The sequence below is a fragment of the Lichenostomus cassidix genome, chromosome 2 (genome assembly GCF_008360975.1).
Source record: "Lichenostomus cassidix isolate B80296 chromosome 2, HeHo_3.0, whole genome shotgun sequence".
In the NCBI taxonomy this organism is placed as follows: Eukaryota; Metazoa; Chordata; class Aves; order Passeriformes; family Meliphagidae; genus Lichenostomus; species Lichenostomus cassidix.
In genome coordinates, this window is record NC_139482.1 from 17,713,831 (window position 1) to 17,741,491 (window position 27,661).

At 36.7% G+C, this 27,661-nt stretch overlaps 1 protein-coding gene across 2 annotated transcripts in view; it reads left to right on the plus strand.

Annotated features, from left to right (window-relative positions):
- PIP4K2A (phosphatidylinositol-5-phosphate 4-kinase type 2 alpha) overlaps window positions 1–27,661 on the plus strand; it is a 108,230-nt gene that overhangs the window by 50,134 nt on the left and 30,435 nt on the right. For both annotated transcript variants that reach the window (XM_085050540.1, XM_085050539.1), the window contains exons 2-4: window positions 7,648–7,745; window positions 8,828–8,924; window positions 25,287–25,439. In XM_085050540.1, coding sequence (XP_084906666.1) covers window positions 7,648–7,745; window positions 8,828–8,924; window positions 25,287–25,439 — 348 coding nt within the window. The remainder of the gene's footprint in view (window positions 1–7,647; window positions 7,746–8,827; window positions 8,925–25,286; window positions 25,440–27,661) is intronic.

The following is a 27,661-nucleotide window of genomic DNA, read 5'->3' on the forward strand; positions in this document are numbered from 1 at the left end:
TTAGGAGAGGGATTATCACAGCAGACATTGTATCTGAGCTGCTTAATTTATTTTTGGCCTTTGATTATTTGGCACATTATGAAGTGTTAATTTTTGCACTCATTGAAAGGTGTAAGGAGATTTACAGGAACTTTAACCAAATCTGTACAAATGTGACTTTACACTTGTCTGACAGTATACAGCAGCTGGTCTGGATATTCTAGAGTGTGCAAATGTCCAAGAGACTTGAAAGACTTAAAAGCTTGCATCAAAATGGTTGTGAAGGGAACACAATTTCAGTTCCTTCAGTTTCTTTAAACCCTGTCACTCCAAGCTCTCAGAACAGGAGTGATAACCAAGCTATAAAACCCTTTGTTTGAATTTTTGGACCCTGATACTCCAAATTTAAAACCAAACATATATGCTCTTTGTAAACCACTTTTTTGTTCTGTTTTAGGACTGTATTTGGTATGTCACAATATCCTGTTCAGAGCTTTCTCGAATATGTCACAATATCCTGTTTGCCACATGGATGCATGTACTACAGACCTTCCCTGCCCAAACAGATCCCTTTGCTGTAGAAAACAGCAGCTAAGAAGTCTCATGAAAATATCTGGGGTTTACTGTGATTTTTTTTTTTAATTTGGTTTTTCTAATTTGAAGGCAGACCATTAGACTTCAGAAAGATCTTGCTACTCTTTTTGATAAAAAGTAAGAGCTGTAATTGAGGTGCTTATTTCTCAACATTACTAAATATATGATTTGTATTTAGTACTTTTGCAGAGTATTTCAGATATTCTGTGGTTAGTACTTTAGGAAGAGTATACGTTCAGGCAGTTTGAAATACTCTTGGTTTAGTTGGCCTACTTTTCTAGTATTAAATTATTGAATTTCATCGAAAGCCAAAAATCTAATAACAGGCATTGCCTGAACTGTAAAAATACAAAGCTGCTCTGGTAATTAGTGGTAGATGTTTTGAGACTTGTAAAACTTAGATGCTTTTATATAGCTGCCTGGCAGCTAGGTGGTTTAAATTGTTTTTTTTTTTTAACTTTTTTCTCTTCATATACCTTAAATTGAAATTATTCTGAAGACTCAGAGAAACTTAAATGTTCTATACTTTGTTTTTCTTAGTCATATAATTGCGTTAATTTCAGGACTTGATTCTGAATAGGTAAGTGGAAATTCCTTATATAGAAGTCTTCTGTGCCTTCTAAAGTCTAGCACATTGCAAAATTTAAAAAAAAAAAGTCTGAATAGTTAGTTTTTACCTTGCAGGGTAGGGGGGGAAGGTAGGGGAAAGAGATGAATTTTTTTGTGATTGAAATGATGAAAACCTCATTTAAAATAAATTAAGGAGTATTTTTCTGAACTGATTTATTTCTCTACAGCAGAACTTAGCTTAACCTTTTATTTCTCTTGCAAGAATGGTTTTGAGTGTAATTTAAACTGTCAAATGACATTTATCAAATGATGGTTTTGCCCTGTAACAGGCAAATGTCTTCCACAAAATTGATTAGCTGCTGACCTCATCCACCCTTTTCAGACCCTTCAAGGTAGATTTCAAAGAGTTGTAAAATAATCACTTCACTTTCAGCTTATACTTCAGCACAAGGCGTTTACTGTCCTGGTAGCAATACCACAGTGTGTTCCACATCTGGGGAGGAGAGCATGTAAATGGTGCCTATAGCTCTGCCTGTCACCACTCAGCCTGTTGTGCTTTAACCTAAACCTCTCCTCCTTGCAAAACAGGAGCAGCTTTGGAAATGACTTTTTACAGGACAATGGAATGAATAAGATTAAGAAGCTTTGTCTTCTAGGTGATTGTGCTCTAGTGATGGGGAAAATGCTCTGTTTGGTAAGACTTGCAGGGTGTTCAGTATCAAGAAGGTGCTGGAAGAACAAGGAGTAATAGTCTCCTAAATGTGAAATTTTATACCCCAAATGGTTTTCTTCTGTGTTCTTGTTCTGCAGCCTTGTTTTGTAAGAGCAATCCATTAGAAGCCTGTAGGCTTTTGTAAGCATTAGCCTACCAGTAAATGAATTAACTGTGCCATTGAGGAAGTCTGTGGCATGTTCAAAATGGTGACTCTGTGTCTGAACCCAAAATATTCTTTGGGTTTTTTTTTTTCTCTTCAGATTTCTGTGCAAGTTTCTTTGCCAAAGAAGAAACTGTGATGCAGAAAGTAAAACCATGAACATAAAAATCTCAGAACTGCTGGTGGTGTTAAAAGTTCAGTTCTATTTTTAGACCCAAATAATTTATTTCTTCCAAAGTCTCTGCCACTCCCATTTCTTCCAAAATTAGTGTTTAGAAATACATAAATTTGTGAAAAATGCATTTGACTTTCTCTTAGGGTAACAAACTGGTTGTAGCTTGTTTGTCTCAGCAGACCAGACTGCTGTGAATTAGCTTTCAGTACAGAAAGAGAGCTGGGAGATAAACAGCTGAAAAGAAAGTAGCACTTCCACAATTTCAGCCACATCCAGCATCGGGAGCAGCAGGGATTTTCCTGTGTGTGAAACTGCCAGGAGCTGTAACTGCAATTGAGATGTTTTATCAAGCTGTTCAGCGTGAAAACACCTCATCCCTCCATAGTTTCAGTGAGTCTGGCGGGCTGATATGTTAAATTAAAAGGAAACAGTATCTATGCTCTATGCTAAAGTTACAACGTTAAATGCATGAAACCCCATAGAGGATGAAGGCTTTAAATAGGAAGAAAGTTTCAAAAGAAGCCACTAGGCATTTCTAAGTAGTCTGATTTGTGATTTGCTTGGGATTAAAATATGGACATTGTGCATGGCTTCTTTGGGGGTTTTTTATGGTGGGGTTTTTTTGGTTTTGTTTGGTTGGTTGGTTTTTGGGGTTTTTTTTTGGTTGGTTGGGTGATTTGGGTTTTTTAATGAGTAATATGAGCAGTAATTACTGAGTAATTTTTTAATGAGCAATACCAGCAGTGTTACACAGGTTTCTTGCTGTAGCATCATAGCAATAGGCATGAGCTTGTATCTGTTGGAAAACAGGATCTTTGTTCTGAATCCTCTAGCTAAACATGCAATATATGCTGTAAATTGCCTTTATTATATGCTGTTTAAATATCTCATTGTCTGCTTTGCATACAAGCAATTTATTGCTGCTTATGTTCTGACAGAATTAAAACTAATGCTTAATTATGCATTGCCCTAGTAATGTGGTGTTTAGGGTGAATGTATCTGAATTAAATAAGGGCCATTAATAATGCCTAACAATTTATGATATATTCATTGCTTGATTTCAAATCATATAAATTAGAGAAGCTTATTTGAAATGTCACCAATATAAGATGGCTTTGTGGGAACACCTCTCTGTGTGCTAATTTCAGAATCATTACCAGCTGAGTCTGACTATTTATTCAATGTCCAGTAGGCTTTTATTATTCCCTTATTTGCAGTTTAATTACAACCTCTGTTTTCCTGACAGTGTGAATTCAATCCTAAACCTGCAGGAGCAAAATGAGTTGCAATCAGTCGGTTTTTTGCCTGAAAGCTTCTTTTTGCTTTGGCTACCTCCCATGACCAAGCCACCACTCTGAGCAGATCCCTACAGCCACAATTTTTTGTATGTGTTTAAAGGGGCGACGCCAGTCTAAGGCTTTCAAAATTCTTCTGTCTTAAAGCTTGTAAGTTTTTGGGGGCTGTTTCCAACTCACATAACCACCCACCTTTATACTAATATCGCAGAAGATACTGAATTAATTACTTAAAGGGAGATTTCTGGGTCACTTACTAATATCGTGTGTGCATGTGTTTACAAATGTTATTAATACACATGAGGTATTTATACATAATATGCATGGTTACTGTGCAACTAAAATTTTAGTCATTCGTATTTAAAACAATACATTCTCTAAGACTATAGTGGGATTTAAATTCCTCGAAGACACAGCAAGCATTGTCTGTTTCAAATAAGACAAACTGCATGCAGCAAAATTTTGCATTGGCAACCATAATTCAAGCCAGTTAAAGGATGTAGGTTGCAGGACTAAAAGAATTTTCCTTTTCAATATGATGCACATGCATTTATTATAGAGATGCTATACATGTGGGTTCTCAGAATTTAATTGTAGTTAAATGAATATTTGATCCTGAGCCCTCAGTCCTGTGTCCAGTGAGGTTTGTTTTTTTTGCTTCATTTATGCTTTGCAATTATCTCTTGTGGGAAATTGTTTCTTGCTTATTATTTCATTACATTCAAAAGCACTTCTTAGAGGAAAATGGGTATTTCTCATTTCTTATGTAATTATTACAGCTGTTGTAACACAGTTTCTGTTGTAATTGGGAATATTGAACTTTCATCCTCACAGACACATCCCATTTACTATTGCTGAGGGAGCTAGCTGTATTTAATGGGTAACATGAAGAGATGGGCGTAATACTTGTCAAAGGTATCACATGCATCTTAACACATTTTCTGTTGTGCTTAAATTTCAAACACATTAAAAGAAGCAAAATACTCATTTGAGATAAGTTGGAAGATTCAAAATGTCTTCTTTGCATTTCATATTTACAGTCTTTCAGATGTGACTGTTTCTTCACGCAGTGATGGCAAAGTGGAGAATTGATCCCTCTGACCTTTCCCTTTTCTTTTAGCTTTTTAAGAGCTGTTTGTGGGGAGTTTGGATATTGTTTCTTCTCCCTCCCCCCACAATGTGGTTCCAGTTTCCACCAAGATCTAATGACATGGGTATTCCTTTCTGTCTTGTGTGCATTTTCCGGTCTGGCCTCATCAAATCTATCCAAAAATGTACTATTGCACAAAGAACCAGACCTTATACTTGAAAGCTTTAAATTAATTAATTAGTGGCCTGTGCTGCTGGGATATGCCATAACTCAGCTGGTGTGCTATACCAAAGGTCACTCCTACTGTGTGTTCATCACCTGCTTTTTTATTTTCCTATTCTCCTAGAGAGGAATTCCCTAAAATATTAGAGAAATTACTTTTACTTGCTTCAGTGTTGGATGAATCTCAAAAAAACAAAACAAACCCCCACCCAAAAACAAACAAAAAACCAAACCTAACAAACAAAAACACCAACAAAAAAACAAAACAAAAAAGAACAAAACAAGCCAAAAAACCCTGAAAAAATTCAGCACTCCTGGAAAACACAAAATCCTTAAACCTTCTGTTAGTCTGCATTTTTCCACTTGACTGGGGAATGGGGGGAGTGTACATTCACATCTTGTAGGGAACATCGTAGAAGAAGTATTTTGGAATTCTTGCTTAAAATCAACGAATCCCCAAAGTGGGGCTTTTTCATTCTGCTGTGTAGATGTTGCTTGTAAGGCCTACAGGTACAAGTTAAACTGTGCCCTTATGTAGCACAAATTTAAGTACTCACAGCATGAAAGCTAATCTATGGATGTATGCAGAGAAACTTTATATCAGCAAATTAGTAAAGCAAGTACCCATAAAAATTTGATCAATGCAGTTTTGATAATCTAAAATGCAAATTTGCAAGTAAACTTTCTGTTGCTGTAGATAGTTGAAGATGTTTGAATTCAGCATTTTTGATGGTGTTGAGCAGCAGGTGTTCTTGGGATCACTGTTATCTGGAATATATCTGCTTGTACGTTTCTACTACTCTTTGTTCAAGTGTGAAATTTGTTGTGTGATCTGGCAATCTGAAAGAGAACGTAATTCTGTAAAACAAATTCAAAGTTTCATATCTCTGTGTAGTATATTTACATGTCCCTAGTTTTATTTGTACAGCAGCTAGACTGGTTCTGCAGACTCGTGAACTGCCTTGTGGCTTCAGGGTGAGATTGATGTACGGCTGTATCAAATTCAGTAGAGAGCATGTATGTTGGATGTAGTGACTTTTCAATCAGTGTTTTGTTATTTTATGTTGTATTTAATGAGGTGTCATCATGATTTATGAGGCTTGTACAGCTGTGTTTTCAAAAATTTATTGGAGTTTCTTCTTTCTCTCCCTTTGGAATGAGGAAAGAGCGTTCTCCCTACAACTCCAAGGAGTAGAGCACTTTGAGCTCATCCCAGACATCTTTCTCCTTCCTTTCTCTACTCTGCTTATAGCTGCCATGCTTCTGTCTAGAACTTTTCAGGGCTTTCCAGAGAAGCATTCTGTAACATTCAACATATCTTAGCAGTTTCCATGTGGGCTGCGAGGATCTGAATGATAAAAATGAGATGTGGCAGGGAACATTACTGGGGCTTTGAAGTATTGAAAGTCAGGAGACCACCTGACCTGCCTGCCCGTGTTGGTTGGTTTCTTCTGCTTATGAGCTAGAAGACTCTTTGCTCTTCTCATGTTTTGTTTGACTTCAATTCTGCTAAAGGTCATACTTGCAGGGAGTGAGGTTTTTATTTTCTTACAGTATTTTTAACCTGTAGCTGCTTCAGTGAAGGTTTTTCCAAAAGCTTCTCTTAAGCAGGGTAGCATTTACAGGCAGTTAACATCTTCCTAGTTGGAAAAGAGTGGTGGATAAGGAGTGCTAGGAGCTGAGGAGCACATCTATGTTGCTACATCCAGCCCCCAGTGTGCATTTCCATCCATAGTTGGGGGTTCTCTCTAAACATTGTCGAAAACTGCAGAGAAAAAATGTGCTCTGAAGGAGCAAAAAGATTTGACTGAGTAAATTGAGATGCATGACCAGGGTGTAGAGTGCCGTAAAAACATGGGTAAAATGTGTGTGTCATGGGTGTTGGGTGACTGTTGTGGGAATGGGTGTCTCGTTCCTGGTTTGAAAGGACCATTGCAAGCTTAACAGTTCTGTCTTGTATTTATCATGTTTTAGTTAAACTTAGGTAAATTAAGGGTAGATGAATACATGCAATACTAAAAATGTGTCTACAACCTAGGTTATGGTGAAGTTATCTACATTTTATGATAGAGATGTGATCAGAAGTGAATTTCAAATATAAGGGAAAAATCCTAATCTGGAGAAAACTCCAGATTTGAACAATGTTTGTTTCAAAGCCACAAAGAGTAGATGGTCCAAGTAAATGTAAGAAAATAAGGAAAACCTTAGGACTTACACACATATATATTCCTAAGCAAAAATATATCTCTTTATTTAGATTCTCTGACTTGAACAATGAAAAAAATGCCTGAATACTGTGACTTACAAAAACTCATCTGAGTTTTGCACTACTGTAAGAGGCAAACCTGTACGTACTGAGTTCAAAGTATGTGAATTCACATGGGTGCAAAATTTCACTTTATCTTCTATAAACGGTTCAAGACACAGGCATGTAAGACCTGCTTACTTCATAAGCTGCAGGGGTAAATAGTCACTGGAAATGAAGAAGTTGAATTATCTTTGGAAAGCATAGCTTGACTGACAAAACAAGAACAATGTGTTGGTATAGAGACCATTTTGCTGGCATCCGCGTTGACCTTCCATAAAAAGTACACTCCAGGTGTGCTTTGAAGCACCTTTTTTTATTTCTGAAACAAGTATAATACGGAATGCTCTTTCTTCTCTTCCAGAGTGTCACTCTTGAGATTGCATTTCATCTGGAAAGAATAAAACTGCTTTTGTGTTCTTCTGTTACTTGCGTTCGCTCCTGGGATATATACACAAGAAACAGTAGACTTTCATAATTAAGACATATATGTAGCATCTTTGCAAAGACATCAGCAACTAAATATATTCTCTTTTCTCTAGATCAATGAACTGAGCCATGTTCAAATCCCTGTTATGTTGATGCCAGATGATTTCAAAGCGTACTCAAAGATAAAGGTGGACAATCACCTTTTCAACAAGTAAGTCCAAGTAACAATTTTGTGTAGAAGTGGATAGTGGCAGTGATATTTTTATGAAGTACTATGAGCTCTGTTATTTTTCAGTGCATGGGACTGAAGTTTGATGATTAAGTTAATCCTGAGATAAACATAACCATCTGTGCTGTTCTAAAAAGCAACAGCAAGGGCTGCTGGGTAGAATTTTTCCTCCATATGGTTTATTATTGCCTTATGAGTATCTTAGATATTGAAGGTGAGCCTTTCTTGCTGTGATTATTTATGGCTGATATAAGCATTTATTTGTGTATTTTTAAAAACATAATTCATGTGCATGTGCTCTTTAAGTGTAATATTTGAATAAGAATGAGAATCTGAAGCATATGTCAAATGCAAATTTGGCTTTTTATTTGGCTTTTTTTTTTCCATAACACAAAATCATACCAATCATATAGAAGCTTCAAAAGTATTAAGGTCATTTCATGTAATATCTACTGTCTCTTAAAAATAAAATGCTCCATGAGCAGTATGTACAGACATACAAAACTGTTAATGTTGGTGTGTGTATAACCTGAATTTTATTCAAGAATATATGTGGAAAAGAAAAAGTCTTCTGCTTTAAGTCTCCTGCTCTGTGACAAAGGTCAAAATAACTTTTCTCTTGTATAAGTCTAAATAAAATTAGTATTGAATGAGTCAAATTTTCTCGACGTTTTGGCACTGTTAGTACTTTTTGATGTCACAGATGGTATAATAATTCTTGTAAAATCCAATCTAAGATTTCACCTTTGAAGTAAATTTAGAGCAGTGGGAAAGCATTCTTTTCTGCTTTTGAGTCCATATTTCAAAATTGTCAAAATACAGTTTGTGTTCATTTCATCGTTGTTGTAAACATAATAATGTTATAACAAGCTAAAAAACATTCATTAAACATTGTGAAGAAAAACAAAATAACCCAATCTCATTGAAAAAAAAGAAAGCATTTGAAGAGAGATTGTAAGAGGATTATTCTCAGCTTTCTATGAACAGCATTGAGACAAAATTCTCTAGAGTTATTTATTATATATGCACAATAATGAAGTTGAATTGGTTTTATCTTCTTTCAGAGAAAATATGCCAAGTCATTTCAAATTTAAGGAATATTGTCCAATGGTTTTCCGTAATCTAAGAGAGAGATTTGGAATTGATGATCAAGACTTTCAGGTAAGTTCACTTCAAAAAAGCCTAGACTGATGAAATATTTGTTTTACCTTTTGGCCTGCCCCAGCTTTCTCTGGTTCCTGCCCTTCTGCCATCTTTAGTCCTCTGTGTTTCCCATTAGAGTACCTCCACATAAGCCACATTGTTGAAGCTGCAGGGTAATGCCTCTTGCAACAAGGAGGGAAAATAATATCTGGATACTACTGACAAGAGTTTCTATATTCTGCTGAGTTACTTAGATAACAGTTGCTTCAGTGGTCTGTCTATATGAGATGTGGTTTGGAAATGACTACAGCCTTTTTTTTCTTCTTCCCTCATGCTCTTTTTGGTTAGAAGAGGGTGACCTATGGCCTGCCAGCCTCATCCTGCTTCATCATGTCTCATTTTGCCATTGTTAGTAGGATCTGGAAGCAAATCGCTTGTGTAAAGCAGAAACTGCAAATCAAGAAATTGCTCTATGTTTAGCAGGGTTGTTCTGTGCAGTCAGAGTTTCTTTCTGCCTCTGCAAAAGAAAGTCCTTGAACTCTGCTTCAGCCTGATTTGCCAGTTCTCACTGACAGTTCCCTTTTCTGTTAACAGTTCGTCATGCACAGCGTTTCAGTCACAGGGATAATTCCTTCTGCAGTCACACTGCAAGATGTCCTGTCCTATGGAATACTTGCTGTGTAACCCAGCACTGCTTCCTCACATGCTCTTTTGCTCCTTTAAACTATTTTGATGTGAGCTGCAGTTACATTTACAGTGCCATTAAGATATATTAAGAGAATTTTTAATTAATGGTTTAAAGTAGCTAAACAAATGGTACAAAATGCATTTGTACAATAACACTCCCATTCTTGCTAATAGAGCAAACCAAGTGCAGCAGCCAAAATCTGTATCTGTTTCCTTCAACAATCCTTTTTACATATTTTCCCCTTTTTAGGATCAATGTGTTAGAAATGTATAGGTGGATTAAAATGTGCAGGGGGTGTAGATGGAGATTAGGTTATGAATCTCAGTATGCAGCTACTGTAACATTGCGAAGACATTTTGCCAGCCAGTGGAGAAGGGGATTGTTGGTTTATTTTGGAGCTGCTGTGATCATATTGCACAATTTTTCATTATCCTGTTTATGGAGAACTCTTGAAAAGGAAATGCACTGAGACTGAGGCCAGCAGTTTAAACAGATGCATCAAATTGCATTCCTGGTTCAGTTTTGTTGATGGACCAAGGAGGATCCTCTTTTTGAGAAGTTACTTGATCCCTTTATCTCAAGTTTTCATTTCTCTTGACAAAGGAAAAGGATGAGTGTCAAAGAAGGTGGACATATGAATGCTCTTAAAATTGTCCACTCATGCTTCCTATCTTTAGAACATGGGCTTTTGACACTACTAGAAAATCTAAGTTAAAATTCAGTAAATATGTTAGAAAACTTAAGATACTATAGTGAGTTAAAACTGGCAAATTTGGCATAATCAAAAATGCTGCATTCCACAGCACTGTAAAATGTTTCCATCTGCACTGCTGTTCTGCAACAGAAATTCCTGCTGTAACTATGTTATACAGCTGTTTGGATTTATTAATGATAACAATGATAAACAGCATTAAGGAACTGTCACTGGATAAACTGTATTTTCATATTAAGACCAAAATTCTTCTTTGTAGCTATGTATTTTGGGGTTTTTGTTAATGTAACCAATCAACAATCTAAAATCAGAACATGTAGCCACATTCTGGGTTTTGATACAACAAAATTATGTATTAGTTATTAAAAAATCTCAATGTTATTTAGTATTTAAAGTATATTTAGTGAAAAACAGAAGACAGTTAATTTTAACCTAAGGGAAGGCAATGTCTGCCTTCACTATTGTTTTTTTCCTCAGCCCAAGCAATTTATCACTCTGGATTCTTTTTCTACTGGACTAATCTGATTAAAAAGAAAAGAAATTAAGTGCTCAAAGTATTAATGTATTTTGAACTCATTTTCAAAATTAAATTACTTTTACACAACTATGCATTAAAAAAATTTTGTGTCACCCCATGTGTAAGATAGGGATTATCCCTATTAAATGTAGAAGTTGCTTTCATTTTAATGTTTCAATCTCTGTGATTTAAAAAGGGAATCTAATTTAACAGAGGGAATTTCACTATATATACTTTTTTCAGATGATTTTTATCTGCAAGGAAGTTACTCCAATTAATATTGGTTAAAATTATAGTTTTAAAATCAAACCTGAAATTGAAAAATTCTTGGCAGTGAAGAAGTAAGGGAAAGCTTATGGAAGAAATATCAAGTTACGTTCTCTGGATAGCTTATTATATTTCTTATATAATGATTTTCAGGAAGGGAGTTCTAGTCAATTGTGAACAATGTCATTCCTATTATTCAGCCAGATAGGATTGGTTTAGATAAATAAACCCAATTACCTTGTTCATTAGTCAGACACATCAGTCACAGTCTCAAAGAATATTCATTTTAAATGCTTTTCTTTTCAGAGTGTTCTGCTGATACCCTTGATTAGTTACTCCAGAGGGCAAATAGCCTTTCCTTATGAGTAAGCACTAAAAAAACAAAACCTACCTCATGAAAAAAAGGTAGCTCTAAGTACTGTGCTATACTAATTTTAATTCTTTACATTGTGTTTCTTGTTTTATAGAAATTTTGTGGACTGAATAACACATAGACTTAATTCACGTGTGGAATAGTTAATATAAGGAACTTCTCTTACAGAGATCTCCTTTTGCCTCTCTTCTTTCCTACAAGTAGTCTTTACTTCAGAGTCAGAGGAATTCCTTAAATTGTACATGGGTCACGCCTTACAGGAAGCCTGTAATGTTTATGGCAATTACAGTTCCTGGAATGAACTCCCTTCATTCACATGACAAAAACCAACTCCCTTTTTTGAGACATTTTTGGTAATTTGTCCTGCATCTGTCTATCTTTCATAGTTGGGTATCTCCATGAGACATTTAGTACTGAAGTGGGATTGAAGTTTCATGGAGATACACATGTGTGGCTGCTAATACTGAGTGTGGATTTTTTTTATTTTTTTTTTTGTGATTCATTCTTTATTACGGACAGCAATGTAGAAAATACAGTATGAAGTTAGTGAAACCTTGAGTTTTATTCAAAGATTGCCTATACAAACTTATTATGACAAATTAGGTCTTTAATCTAGGTTAAGAAACTTTATTCATATATATTAAAAAATTCTGAAACAGTAACTGCATCAAATTAAAAACTGGTTTGGCTGTTTTTTCTTAAAAGGGAGAACTCAAGTGATGATCAGTCAGTATGAATCAAAAGTGCATTTGAATGATGGAAAAACTTTAAAACCATTTTAACCACTTACAAAGACTATAAATTATCAAAGGGAAAGAGACTATTGTTTTGCTTTGTACTGTTGGATGTTACGAGAATGTGCAAATGGATCTCTGACTGAAGATAACTTTTTAAAGTGTCAAAATAATTCGAAAAGCCAGAGCATTAAGTAATGACAGATTTTGCCTTGATAAGGTAAATTACATATTTTTGTTTGTTAGTGTTTTCTTGTTTAATTGAAAAAGAATCCTTCTAACATTCACAGGAGAATACTTGAGGGTATTTTCTAGTAGAAAGGAAAAAATTATTAGAAAACAGATATTGTAAAGTCCCTCACTACAGCACTAAATTAATATTAATTTCTGCATTCTCCCTCATCTTGAGATATTGTAAAGGTTATTCTACAGAAAAATTTCTCCCTCCTCCCCCCTGCAGCCCATGTCCTCCCCAGTTAATGGGATAGCTGTTTTTCTTCCGGGTTTCTTTTCAACTCAATTGACATACTTTGTTACCTTAGAAAATCCAAGAGTACAGTTCTGTTAGAAGAATTATAGGATTAGCTTCTGTAAACTTCAAAATTATGAGAGATTAACAGGCAAGCAGCTCACCTAACACCCCCCAACACTCTGCAGAAAAATAGGATCTACTGCTGTTACAAATGCTTCTGCCGCTGTTGCTGTGGGAAGGGAAACTTTTTTTTTTTACTATGCTCCAACACATCTGTTCTTGCTTAAAGTTATTGCTGAATCCTACATCTGGATTCTGCTAGGCAGAAGAGGAAGACTGGGTTCTTGCCCAATAAAGTACAATTGCTCATACCAGAGGGCACCAACATCCCAGTGTACCTAATGAGCCTTCTACTGGGGATGAGGGAGAGCACAACTGACTTCCCTTGAAGTTTTAGTACTCAGTGTAATAGGAGACAGGCTCAGATCTGACTGTTCCTGTCTGCAGGAGCAGTTTGTAGAGATTCTCTGTACAGGGCAAAGAATTCATAAAGACCTTTCAGCAGATGGGTCTGTAAGGGTTTTTTATTGGTTTTTTGTTTGGGGTTTTTTTGTTTGTTTGGGGTTTTTTTTTGTTTTTGTCTACCTGTGCTTGATTTTCCTCTAAACATTTTTCCTTATAAAAGATTGAAATCTAAAATAATAATTGAGAAATCCTGCTTTTAAGCAATTTCCATAATAACAAACCATGTGAACTCAGTATCTTTCCCTTTTTCTGGTAAGGGTGTGAAGGAGACTTTTCAATATCTCTCAGAGCTTTCTGTGCAGAAGGATTTGTAGACCAGACTCATAATAAGGCATCAGGAAAACAATGCAAATTCTAGGTTTGTTTTTTAGATTTCAGCCTTCAGTATAATTTTCATCTGAAGTATCTAAACTTCAGATCATCAAAATTCTTGTCAATCTCTAAATACTTTTCTTTATTTTATATGACTTACCCAGTCCTAAGACATCATCTTAAGAATTTAAAAACTACTTTGCAATCCAAGATGATATGTTTCTTCAGTCAGACAAATATTAATCAGAGCTCTCAACTGGTGCTTCTGCACTGAAATTCACACTTTTATTTCTTGCACCTTGTTTTGGGAAAGAACAAGCCACCTCTAGCATCAAACTACAGACAGCAAGGTCAGCAACAACTATGTTAAAAGTTGGAGCTTATTCCTAAGACAATCTCTTCAATTAATTTAATAAAGTGTATTAAAAATCGTGGAAGCAAGAACTGTCTTGAAAAGAAAATACCAGTGCTGGTCATTTTATTTTAGCATGGTAAGTCTGTCAGTGCATGAAAAGTTCTTGGGCTCATCTATCAGATGAGATTCCTATAGCAGAGTTTGTGGATCCCAAATGACACTGACTCCAAGACATTCAGAACTGCTGACATCTTGTTTGATATAAGCACAGGCAGTAGTGGTAGTAAAGTGTTGAACCAGCTATAGTGACAAAACCTGTGCTGTCTGTAGTCCTTCCAGCATGTGAAAAATGAAGTTTGCAATCTAAATCTAATGTTCTAAGACTTAGTTCCTTAAGTGTCAGCACAAATAATTATTCGGTGATGGTGGTACTTAACCTTAGTACATATGGAAACAGAAATTCTAACTTGTGGTTTCTCTCAGTTTTCCCTAGAAAACATTTAATTTGCCTTGCTTTTGGCCCTTCTTTGCGTAAACTGAGTATTATTCACAACCAGGCATTCAAACTAGAAAAGAGTTACTTGGCATGTTCTGGCAACATCAAAACAACAACCTGATAGGTGCTCCCCAATTTCTAACAAGACAAAGCTATTGAAAGGAGGGCATCAAGCCAAGCTTTGCAGGGCTAAAGGGAAAAGGCTCCCAGAAAAACAGCCCTAACTCGTTCCAAAGCAAGTGCATGCCTTAAGCTGACAGCTCCAAATCCAGATCTGCAGTCTCAACAGAATAACTTGATTTAGGAAAGACTCTCATGTTTTGTTCATTAACTCTCATTCAGCAAAGTCAAGGAACCCATAACCTTTCTCCTGGAAGGATAGCTCAATGCAAAAAAGGTGGTGTTTCTCCTTTCTCTGTCAAAGTTAAGTCTTTCACCATAGTAATCACTCCCTGAATACAATTTTCTTGTAAATGTTCATAGGTGTTTGGAGTAGTACGTCCACATCTTAACAAGATCATAGGAGGAGCTCCATATTTCTGATGGGTGCACCACAGGACCAGTGGTGTCCTGTTTTCATCTTTTGGAGCTCCCATGACATTCACCATAGGTCTTTTGAGAGCCATACTTATGAGCTGACAAGAAATGATCATGCAAAATTGTCCATGCACCTGGCAAGGCGGGGGGAGGTTGAATGTGCTTGTAACGTGTCTTACTGGTAGTTCAGGTATGTTTTGCTCCACATCAGACTCCTTACACACCTTCCAGTGTCAGAGAGCAATGTTTCCTGGTTATGCTTCATCAACTGTGTTTCCAGATAGGAGGCTGCTTAATGGCAAGAATGCACAGTGCCAGCATACAAAATAGACCCAAAAGTCTTCCCTACCTGTCCCTATATGACAACCCAGACAGCTCTGTGTTTAGTGCTTCTGTTGTTACATTAAAACACCAGTGCTTTGTCTTTCTTCCCTGTACAAGTCACTGACAAAACAGTGTTCTGAAAATCATCTCAGAAGTGGGCTGCTTGTTCCAAATTACAGCAAATAACCTTGGAGCATCTATGTCAGTTGTATGACATTCTCTCTGATGTGCTTCTTAGTCAATAGTCCAGGTCCAATTTTCATATGCATGATTCCTGAAGTCTTGTAAAAAGAAAAAAAAGGTTGAGGGGAGCTCCAGGCTTGTCATGTTGGAAAGCTGTGCATGGGCCAGAGAGCACCACTGTAACTGCTGCTGCTGCAGAAGAAGAGCCAGGCCATGTGTACATCATCTTCCAACAGCGATGAGCCACTGCCAGGCTTCTCCGCTGACCTATGATTTCAGTCATTACAGAGCATCATCTGTGCACTTGTTTTTGCCTATTTGTTCATGCAAAGCTTGCCCAGAGGCACTCTTAAGTAGTCTGGGATGTGATCTGATTTGTCTTTAGGGTATGTTGAGCTTGTGAAGCTCGTTTTAGTTTTCCGTGGCTTTTGGATGAGATCACAGTACCAGAAACCGTTGTTTGCCTTTGTCCAGACATTGTGAAATGGGGAAGATTTAAATCAATGAGAAGCTGTTAAGCCAGTCAGTTTGAAAGATTACTGTTCTTCCAAAGCTCTCTATGCTTTACCACCAGAATTTTCCTATTACCCTTTTTCTCAGGGAAAGCTCTGACTCAATGACAATTTTTATTAGGCTCCCTTTTTAAATTAGTTACACAGAGTATCTGTACTACATCCAACACATAGTTCATGTGTTCAGAGTTTCTAAAATACAATCTTGTCTACTGAAGTAGCAGTTAGAAAACAATGACATTTACATTAGGCGTGCGAGAGATTAGAATGAGCTAATTAAATTGACCTTTAAATCTCTCCACCCTCTTGGAGACTGGGGCTAATCCTTGGCCTCCCACTGTGGAGATAAAAATTCGTGCTGTGAACATTTTAAGCAAAGTGGGCAGAGGAGGAAGAGCCTTACCAGCAGTTTGTCTTTGAAGAGGGGGGCAATACTTTTCCAGTTATAAATATAGCTTGCAGTTATGGTGTGAGTAGGGGGACAAGTTCTTCCTGTACTTTAGTGGCTTTGCTCCATGTGTTTTCTTCGCAAAAATAGTTTTAATTGGAAAAAATAGCTCCAAACAGCTTGACTTGTTGCTCTTAGAAACAATCAAAGCCTCTCTGTAAATTAGCTTCACTTTTTGATATATGCTATTGGTATAACTAATATTATGAATAGTATCATTACTGTTATTTAATTACAGTAGGTTGCTATTTTTATTGACCAATGTGCAAGGTAAAAATAGACTTCCAAAGGATAAAGCATTAGGTAGTGTTTTAGCTAGCTTCTAAGGACTCTTGAGGATGCTTCTTACAAAGGATTTGCCTTGATATTTTGTGTCTTGGATTTTAAAAATGCTAATTATTGCAGAGCTTTATAAGAAAAAAAACCCCAAATTATATAAATAATGGATGATTAAATGACAACAGTCAAAATTTAATTGTCAATGAGCAATTGACATTTCATGTAGTGAACCTTGCAGAGGATGAAAAATCCATTTAAATGTCAAAGTGGAATAAAGACAAGGATTTTGTACAAAACCCACTTTGATCACCTGGCATTCTGACCCTGTCCAAATGAGATCCTTCTAATACAATCAGATGAATACTTACATGGATAAAAGAGGTTTGCAGAACTACAGAGGTGAGGGCTATGTTCAGGGAGATGGTAGCTCTGAGAAGGAATAAGATGACAAAGAGGACAAGAATTTAGCACTAGTGAGACTTTCAGAATAGGAGTAACTGCACCCTAGGATAGATAAATTAGAAGGCATGAAAAGAAGATCAGAAAGAGGTCTAACTTCTTTTTGACATCTGTTTATTTTATACCTGAAGCTAATACTATATATAATTTTGATGCTAGTAGTCTTTAAAAAGGAAAGTTGAAATTTGGATATAGAAAAATATGAAAAAAGTGTCAAAGGAATTTAAGGACATAGAGAATGCCATGTGGTTGGGAGTGACAGAGTCTGACCTGCTGCAATTATAGAACATTAGAGTTGAGAAATAAGTAATGTGTGAGTATCTTTGCAGAAGAATACTAGGTACTAGGAAAAATAAATGTGAATGACCAGAAAAAGAAATAATTAAAATTCAAAATTAGACTCACCTTTTCAATAACACAAGTGGCTAAATACTTGAAAAACTACAATGCTCTTTTGAAGGTAGAAAAAATTCAAGACTGTCTTTCTGGAACTTACTTAATCCAAAAGTAGAGATTGGAGTTCAGTTTAGGAGCTGCTGGGTGAAATGAAATAGTTTCTGATGGGTAGCAGTTGTGTTGGATGCTAGTTTATGAATTTTTGTTGAAATCTCCAGAAGAAGCTCCTATGAATGTCACAGAATTGTGGATGAGGTCCTAAGAGCACCTATGGAAAGAAAATTTTCATTACTTAATCCATATTTATTGTAGGAAATAAAACTTTGTGCAGATTGCTGAGAGTTTGGGAAAGAAGATAGAGTGTGGGCCTATCGTGAAATTAAACAACCTTTCAGGTAATTTGGTAAAGAATATGCTGTTCATGGGTGAAATGATGACATGTAATTTCCGTGTGCTGATTCACTTTTTTTTAATCAAGAACTCTCTGGGAAGTTAAGTACTAGTAAATGGTGTAGCTTTTAGTAATTTATATTTAAAACTTTTTTCTTTTTACTTCTATTATCTTATCAGAAATTAATTTTGTGTCATGGGACAAATTCTTTGTGATTTGTAGCCTCTCAGCACTGAAGATCAAATTAATATTTCTAGTTGCCTGCTACTCAGTGCAGTATGGGTGATATTTTTTATATTCATTTATGTAAGGGCACTTAAGCTTCCAGCCAGTGACTTGTCAGAGGGCAACTGTTTGGAAAAGAGGGGGAAGTATGTAAAAGAGAAATTTGACTAGTAGAGGTATCTGTGAGCTTGGCATGTTAAATGTGTCTTCAGTTGTATAAGTAATTACACAAGTAATTTAGGGTAGTCTTTAAGTGACCTCATAAAAGTATTCACACTTTAAAAGTACAAAACCTTTTCTTTCTCCTGAGACCAAAAAACCAGCAGGCACAAGATTAAAGCTTCACAAATGAGAAGTGAATGGGGAATTGGCAGAACACGCACACTCGGAGCAGGAGACTTGCAGTGAGTTGCTAAGTGAAGCTGTTAAGTGGAACAGGGTATGCGTGGCTGACAGATGTTTTAATTGTGCCAGAGGACCAAGGCACACCGTGGAAGAGTTGGAGAAGGCTGGGAAAACCTGAAGAGGACAGGGCAGTCTGACCCTCATTTCTGTGAATTTTGAGCTCCCTAATGCAATTGTATAAACAGCTGATTTTTATTAACTTAATGGGGCTAATGCCTCCAACGTTGTACAGCTAGGGACTTGCTCTGCTGGCTCCTGGCATGGTAGGGAAGTGCTGTGTCATAGCAGTAAGGGATGGTGCAGGGGTGGTTAGAGCATCAAACCTGTGTCTCTTGGAGGGTAAGAGTTGGGCATTTATTTGTCTCTGTCTGAAGGATATCCTCCCTGTTCTGGCTTTGTGGCTCATAGATCTGTCTGTGCTAAGTGAGGAGTGGCTCATTTCCCATCTGTTCATATTCCACTTAGTCTTCCCCTAATTAAGAAGCAGAGCCAGAGGGAATTCAATCTGGTATTTGCCATGATCTCTCTCTCTCTCTCTGTGTCTTTCCATTACCCCTCCCTCAACCCTGTTTTTATTTTCCTTTTGGAGAAGGGAGGTTAAGTTTCATTATTTATTTCCTCCCTAGTTCACTATAGATGCCTCACTTAAGAAGGAGATACTGTTGCCAGGGACCCCCAATGGGTCTCTCTTCAATGAGTTTACTGCTGGACACAAGGAAGCAGAGGAACAGCCCTATGCTGCTCTCTTTAGACAGGTTTGATCAGCTTTGCTTCCAAGGATTTTGTGCACAGATGTCTACAGTGCAACTTATCTTTCTTACTTTTTGTACAAATCATCACTGAAATTTATCTATGTGTTCTGGCAAAAGCTCTCTGGATCCCTAGGAGTGTTCTGCTATATATTATCTCAAAACTGCATTCAGCAGTAAAAGTCTGTACAATATGTCCAATAGGTGTGTGAACCAACAGGGCAGTACATTTCAAATAAATGCATATTTTTACTATCTCTAATGAGCACTACTGCATAACTTTCTTATCATTGGCTGCATTAAGATGAAGTCCATTGACTTAAAAACTTGCACAGAATAACCCCAGAATAAATTAAACTTTTTTACTTATCTGGATATATCTAAAGTCTAACTTAAAAGTGAAATTTGACGCCGCATGTGGTGTTCCTGATATTTCTCACTAGCCACAGTTTTTTAATGGCTGTGCTTCGAAGTGGCTAAAGTGCAGGACCTTCTTGGCCATTTTGTATCTTAACTTACAAAATAAACATTTTCCAATGAAGAATCTTTTCAATTCCAATATTTCTACTATTAACTTGTTAGTATTTGGCTCCATGAGATGCCTGAACAGTCTGAGTCAAACAAGTAAGTTAGCTTTACCTATGTCAAAAAGGAGGAATCATAGTGGGTTTAAAAAGCCATCTAATTTCCTCTTTGAAGGTGCTAAAATCTCCTAGTTTGATCCTTTCAGTGAAGCTGATTCTTGATCATACTTGTTAATGATGATTTACCAGTACAAGCCAGTTCTTGTCATCTCTCTACTTAAAGATTCATTGTTGTCATCACCAGGCAACAGTAGATGTATTTTACTGAAGACTGATTTCTATCTATAAACAAATATAACTAGTATAGTTGAGAGACAGGGTATTTTGCAAGGTACCTGGAAGCTTTGTTTTAGAAGGAATTTGAATTTTTGTTTGTTCACAGAAGTGAGAATTAACCATTGCAAATAAAACTGTCCACATACAAAATTCAGCTATGTATTAATGCAAGAAAGGGGCAATTATCAATAATCTGCACAATATGATAGATTTTTTTTTTTGCTTTTTGCTTTTTAAACCACACTTATTTAACAAACTTGGGCAAGTATCAAAAAAAACCATCAAAAATAGTAATATTAAGTGATTAAGTGTCTTCCATGTTCCACATGCTTTTAAAGTTCAAAGTAACTACACTCTGTATTTGAAAAGTGCATTGTATTAAGAAAGTTATCACAAGAGTGGGGAGTTAGTAAAAATAAAGTGTCAAAGAGGTTGTTTAATTAGAGATTGTTTTTTATTTAAACATGTTTAATGTTTAAACATCTGATCTTAATTTAGTACTAGAGTCGAAGTATTGTAGAGAGGGCACTTGGGTTATCTGTGCATGTATGGAAAGATGCTCCTTAGCATAAAGTTTGTTGGTTTATTCTGACATATTAATATGCATGTGGTAAAATGATAACTGTGTGCATTCTTAATTAATCTTGATACCGATAACTAATAATAAAATAGCCATCAACTAAAAAACAAATGCATCACTATTTGTCACCCATTAAAACACTAAGAAAAAGTAAAGTGCAGCTAAATAATTACCCAGAGATAAATTATATTCTCTTGTTAGCAACAATTTCAGTATGATAGTTGTACTTGCAAATTGACTTGTCATTATAGTTAGCAATCAGACAGAATAAATTTTCATTAGGGAAAAAAAGCTACTGCTGGAAAAACAGGGATGTGTAAAAAGTCTCTCTTTTCAAGGTTTTCTCAAGATGATTTAAGATATGGCTTTATTAATGTCTTTTGGTGGAGAAATATTTCTTAATGCTTAATCTAAATCTCCTTTGGTGCAACTTAAAACTGTTTGCTCTTGTCCTATTGTTTGTTACCTGGGAGAAGAGATGATTCCCACCTGGCTGGAACCTTCTTTCAGGCAGTTGTAGAGAGCGATAAAGTCACCCCTGAGCCTCCTCTTCTCCAGGCTAAACACCCACAGCTCCCTCAGTTGCTCCTCACCAGACTCATGCTCCAGACCCTCACCAGCTCCACTGCCCTTCTCTGGACTCTCTCCAGCCCTCAGTGTCCTTGTAATGAGAGACCCAGAGCTGAACCCAGGATTCAAGGTGTGGCCCCACCAGTGCCAAGCACAGGGGAACGATTACTGCCCTAGTCCTGCTGGCCACACTATTGCTGAGCCAGGCCAGGATGCCATTGGCCTCTTGGCCACCTGGGCACTCACTGGCTCATGTTCAGCTGCTGTTGACCAGCACTCCCAGGTCCTTTTCCAACTTGCATCTTTCCAGCCACTCTGTCCCCAGCCTGTAGCACTGCAGGGGTTGTTGTGACTTGGCCTTGTTGAACCTCAGACCTCTGGCCTCTCCCCATCAATGCAGCCTGTCCAGATCCCCCTGCAGAGCCTTCCTGCCCTCCAGCAGATCAACACTCCCACCCAACTCAGTGTGTCTGCAGACTGACTGGGGGTGCCCTTGATCCCCTCATCTGGATCATTGATAAAGGTATTAAACAGACCTGGGCCCAACACTGAGCCCTGGGGAGCTCCACTGGTGACCAGAGACAGCTGGATGCAATTCCATTCACCAACACCCTCTGGGCCTGGCTGTCCTGACAGTTTTCTGCCCATCCAACACAGCACCCAGCCAAGCCATGAGCAGCCAGTTTCTGCAGGAGATGCTGTGGGAAATGGTGTCAAAGGCTTTACTAAGTCCAGGTAGACACAGCCAGAATCTTTCACTCATCCACTAAGAAGGTCACCCTGTCTCAGAAAGAGATCAGGTCAGTCAAGAAGGACCTGCCTTTCACAAACCTGTGCTGAGTGTGCCTCATCCCACGGTTGTCCTGCACATGCCATGTGATAGCACTCTAAAGGATCTGCTCCATGACCATCTCTGGCACCAAGGTCAGACTGACAGGCCTGTAGTTCCCTGGATCTTCCTTCTGCATCTTCCAGTAGATGGGCATCACATTTTCTAACTTCCAGTCAGCTGGCATCTCTTTCATACCCAGTACAACCCAGGCCTGTATTTCACTAAAATATGAAAATCTTTTCATGACGGGTATTAAAATACACCTTAAAAATATTAGAAAATTTGAGTTCAGGTCCTTCACATTTTCCTCCTTCTCCTCCTTCAGATGTTCCATGGCAGACTAGCCAAATACCCTCTTTTGCAGCTTTTTATAGCTAAACAACTTAAGTCTCCTGCCAAGTTAATTACTTTCAAGGTTTATATTATATGGATTACAGTTTGAAGACTAGAGTTCTGTGTGAAAAATACATTCAGAAAACTGTGGTTACTGCTTTATTGCAATAGTTAACCTCAGAATAATGTACCCTTTTCTGCTGGGAACAATAACAAGTAATTACTCACTAGCCTTTATTATTACTAACTGAATTATAGCCTAATAATTTAGCAGTAGTGGAATTCACTACATACACTAATGGTTACCCATGTGTTCACTTTTTTAAAATAAAAGTAATTATTATATTACATCATATTTTCAATTTGTGATGAAGGCTGAATTTGTATTCTCTTTTGGCTTTTAACTTCTGTTATCAGCTCTTCATCTTGAACTATTAAATTTAGGCCTAGAAGCAAAACCAAGTTGTGACTCTAGAGCACAAAGGGTTTCTACCACTAACTCTACAATTCAGTTTGAAAATTAATGGAGTACCAGTATCAAGTGTAGCATTAAGAAAATTTAATTGGTTTGTGATACTTGTTCCCTTTAATGGAATTCAGTACGTAAAAACTTTTCAGTGGTAGAGTGGTGGGAAATGAATTTCAACAGAAAATATCTGAAAACAGGCAAAGAAGACTGCTGTAATACTTAAATTCTCTATGCTCTTCTATACCATGTGTGGTGATGGTGTACCAGGACTTATATCTGTTAAAATTGGCTGTCCAAAAGCAGCACAGAGAAGGAGCTGTAATGTCTCCAGTGGTGTCCTTAAAGCTCTGTTCTGATTAGTCTAGAAAAGTTGTTGATTTATAAACCTTAGGGAAGCATCCACTTCCTTTCTTTCACTGGTGAATAGAGGGGATAATGGAGAAAGATGTCACTTTTTATCATAGACATTAGTAATTATTCTAGCTCATTGTACAAGCATAGAAATATACAGAAAGAAGTGCAAAAGATTTATTTCTCCTACATGTCATAATTAAGGTTTTCATTCTAATAAGCCCTTGTAGAGCTGTGTGATTTTAGATGATTTACTGTTATTCCTGCTACTCATGAGTATTTCTGTTGAACTAAGTAACCTTATGGGAAAATGGTTTTGTTTCATGTTAAATTGATTTCAGAAAGCACCCTAGAGTTGGGATAAATTTTACAGTGCTTGAAGGCCTGTTGAAATCAATGGATCTCCAAAATACAGAGACATAATTGTATGTGTTCAAGTGTCTTCTTAAACTGGGGGCTATGGTTGTCCTAATTTCTTGGTTGAGGTTATTACTTTATAATAATTACTGACCTTCTGTCACAGGGGCTGAATCTGCATGTCCAGCTCCTGCTGAAGTCCATAGGGTGTGTGAACAGATTTAACAATGGTTAAAACTTCAAGTAAAACATAGGTTGTACAAAAATAAAATTGTGTGGGTTTGGTACCTGAGTGTGGTAGATGAAGTCTATTGGTGGTTGCTGTCTTAAAGCATCATTGTTCTTTCAGTGTAAATCTGTTTTGTGACTTAGTTCATGGTGCCTTAACAAACCACACAAACATCTCATTCTGGAACTGTTGGAGCTGAACTTTTGCTGTTTAGGAATATGCAAAGTTTGCATTTATATATATAAAATTTTATTAAAATGTTCTTTGAAAATAAAATGGCTTTTCACCTAGCAGGGAGAACATTTTGCTATGTGAATGTGGAAAGAGAGGAGGTGTATTTCAATTTAGCAAGAGCTGTTTGTGCAGCATGGTACAATGAGGGATGATAGCAGGAGCTGGGGTTCTCTGCTATGAGTAGGGATATACCAGATGGTTACTGCAAGTGTGTTTCATAAACATAGAAATGTTCCAGTAGTCTATAATTAACTTGTTTAACCTTTACAGACTATGTCCATATTTATGGAAATACATGAGGGGTCCAAAAACGTCATTGTTTTCTCATGGCTGTGTTACTGCTGTTACTACTTTTTTTGTTTTTTTTTTTTTAAGGTGCAATTCAAGTATATAACAATTGGCAAAAATTCTTACAGGTAAAGAAAGATGTTTCCAGGCAAAACCAAGTTGTTCCACTTAGTCTAATTTTTTTTGTTTGTTTGTATAAATATAAAGAAATCTAACCTGAATACTGCTTATTCTCTGAAGAAGCAGAGGGCTTCTCTTGCTTCTGTTGAAGAACTAGTAATTTTAAACTTCAGTCAAAAATGGTCCTTAATGTCTGGCAGTTTTTCTTCTAAATGCTGTATAGTGATTAACTTATTTTCCTCTCTTGAGACAGTATGGAGGTAGGCCTGTTTTACAGAAGGAGGCACTGTACAATATTATTTGCATAACTCTAGATATGAAATCAGTCAAATAGTTCTGTTACTAGAACTCAGAAATGTAGCTGTGATCTTGCACTGTCTCAAGAGCAAATTCTGCTAGCTTTAAAGTGAAACTGTAACTATGGATGAATCCTCTATTTATATTTATTTTGGCGAAACAGGGTGTTCCTTCTGGATTTCTAATTACTGTGTGTTTTCTTCCCAAAAGCTTATAATGTATATGTATCACAGTCCAATAAATTCTCATTAAACGTTGAGAATGAGTTTTGAACCACTGATGAGCTGTATCTTCCTCCTCAACATGCTTTTCTTCTTAGAATATTTTTGAAGTATTTTCTCGAGATAATGTAGTCTGAATACAAGCTTTGCGGAATTCAGCTTGATGCAGATGTATTGGAGAATATTTTAAAATAAATGTAAATTGTTTCTATTTGCTCTAAATAAAATTTACGTGCTTTTGTCTGACTTGATGCTTTTTTTGTTTTAAATCAATTGACAGAATTCATTGACAAGAAGTGCACCCCTTGCCAATGATTCCCAAGCACGCAGTGGTGCCCGCTTTCATACATCTTACGACAAAAGATATATCATCAAAACTATAACAAGTGAAGATGTAGCAGAAATGCACAACATACTGAAGAAGTACCATCAGGTAATATATGAACTCTACCGAGGTGTGGGTTGTCTTCTTAAATTTTATAATGCCAATCTTCTTTAGAGTATTAAAATTTTTAAATTAATAATTACAGAAAAATAGTCACTTCAGACTTTTCCCCATTTGCATCAGCAATTTATTGTATGTCTGTAATTCACAAGAACAGACTTCTCTAAAAATCTGTGCTGGCTTTTCATAAAAAGGTGTATCTGCACGATAAAGATAACTTGGAGGTTATAAGCTCCTTTGCCTTACTAGGAAGGTGGTCTTTCTTTTGGCTAGTGGACTCCCAGGCTTGAAGATACTTTATTCTGGGCTTGTTTGGAAATGTCTGTGTACATGTGTATGAATGCTGCAGGTGACCTTCTTTCTGGTTTGATCAATGAGAGTTCTGTGTTTCACAACAGATACGAGAAATTGAAAGTTGGATATAATAAATGTTAAAATCCTGCTATTAAAAAAATTTGTTTTGATTATGTGAATTTTCGTACACAACAGTGAAGTTAAAAGTGAGCAGTGGAGATCCCTGAGATCAGCCTTGATAGCTGCCATACTGTGCTGCTGTACAGTTTGTGTGGTTGGCACAGAGGGGAGCAGAACCTGGGAACTACAAAAAGCCTTCATAAAATGAGTGCTAGTTTTCTTAGCCCCTTATCTCTCAGAATTAGTTCTAAAGCTGCAGAAGTCAGAAAAGCCTCTAAAAAAATCGCCTAAAATATGCTGCACAATAGGAGGGGGATTTTGTGCCTCTTTCAGTCTTCCTTCTCACTTTCTGTGGATTGGAATTCCAGGTAAAGATTTAAGGATGTTTGGGGTTGGGTTTTTTTAATTGTTGTTTACGTAGCTTATTTTTTGTTTCGCGATGTTTTTGTTTGTTGTAGGGTTTTTTTAAATACATTATTTTTGTAAAACCAGTTTTAACTTCTGAGGTGGGAGGCCAAAGCATTCTTTCAGGGTGCTTGGAATTAAAGGTCTTGCCAGCCATGTTTCTGCACCATGAAGGGAGATCTCTGAAGGCCTTCCAAGTCCAGAGTAACTCGGGAAGCCTTCAGGAAGTTAGATGTGAACTCTTTTCTCTCTTCCTGTGGTGTTCTTATGTTTAAATAACATGTAGGACCATCGTGTGTTTGTTTTAATGTGAATAAATGTAACTATCAAAAATACTATTTGGAAATCTAATGACAGTTTTACTAAAGAAAATTTTAAGCTATTATCTAACTGTAATTTGGGGTTAATTTTTATGTGAGTTTTCAAGCATAAAATTTTAGCTTTGATCTGAAAGGGTTTGATCTGTGAAGCAGTACAGCAGAATTAAAGTTTTAGTCTGTTTCATATTTGGCATTAGAAGCTAGTATTAATGATCCAGATTTTGATACTTAATCCATCTGAAAAGTCATTTTGTTTTCAAAACAGTAATCTTTCAAGTGTCAGTGAAGACAGTGCTAACATTGAATGAATGAACTTAATAATTTGGAGTCTTTTTTCATTAATGCTTTCCAACATCAGGGTTCATAATAGGCTAGGTTACGAGGAATAATGATCTGAAATTTATCTCTACCAGGTGCCTAATTTCACTTTATAGTGGAAAATCTTTCATATAAAAAAGATCTCATTGGTGCCGCCAAGAGATTCATAAAGATACAACTTGTATTTCTTTTTCTCAGAACTTGAGAGCACTTGACAAAACTGTAAACATAGAAGCATTCAAGTACAAAGACAGTTTAATAATTGGACTTTTTAATTGAAATAAATTTATTTCAGTATCTTCATCAATGTACTGAACAAGATCTAAATTAAATCCACTAGCTCTAATGACAACTGACAGTGTCCTCTGTGTTGCTGCTGGAAAGTGAATGCTGCTGGAAAGTGAATGGGATCACTAGGCAGAGCAGCTTGTCCTTCCATTTCTCTAGGTGTTTTTCAGGCATGTGCAGCTTATCTTCACCTGTTTTCCAAAGTCTAGCAAACCCATTGTCCTGGTGGAAAGGTATTGATAATTCCCTTGTCCCATGCAGATTTGCCTTAGCCTACCTTTCTGCTAGCAAACAATGCAATGCTGGATACCATCCACTGGCACCTGAGCTCATTAATGATCTCTACTGTGGTTTTGATTTGGGCTAGCTCACCATCTCCCAGATAATTCTTTGCAAGAATGAAGGTGTTAATTAAGATGAGCTTACATTCCTACTTAGGAGTTTTAACATAAGCAACCTTTTTAT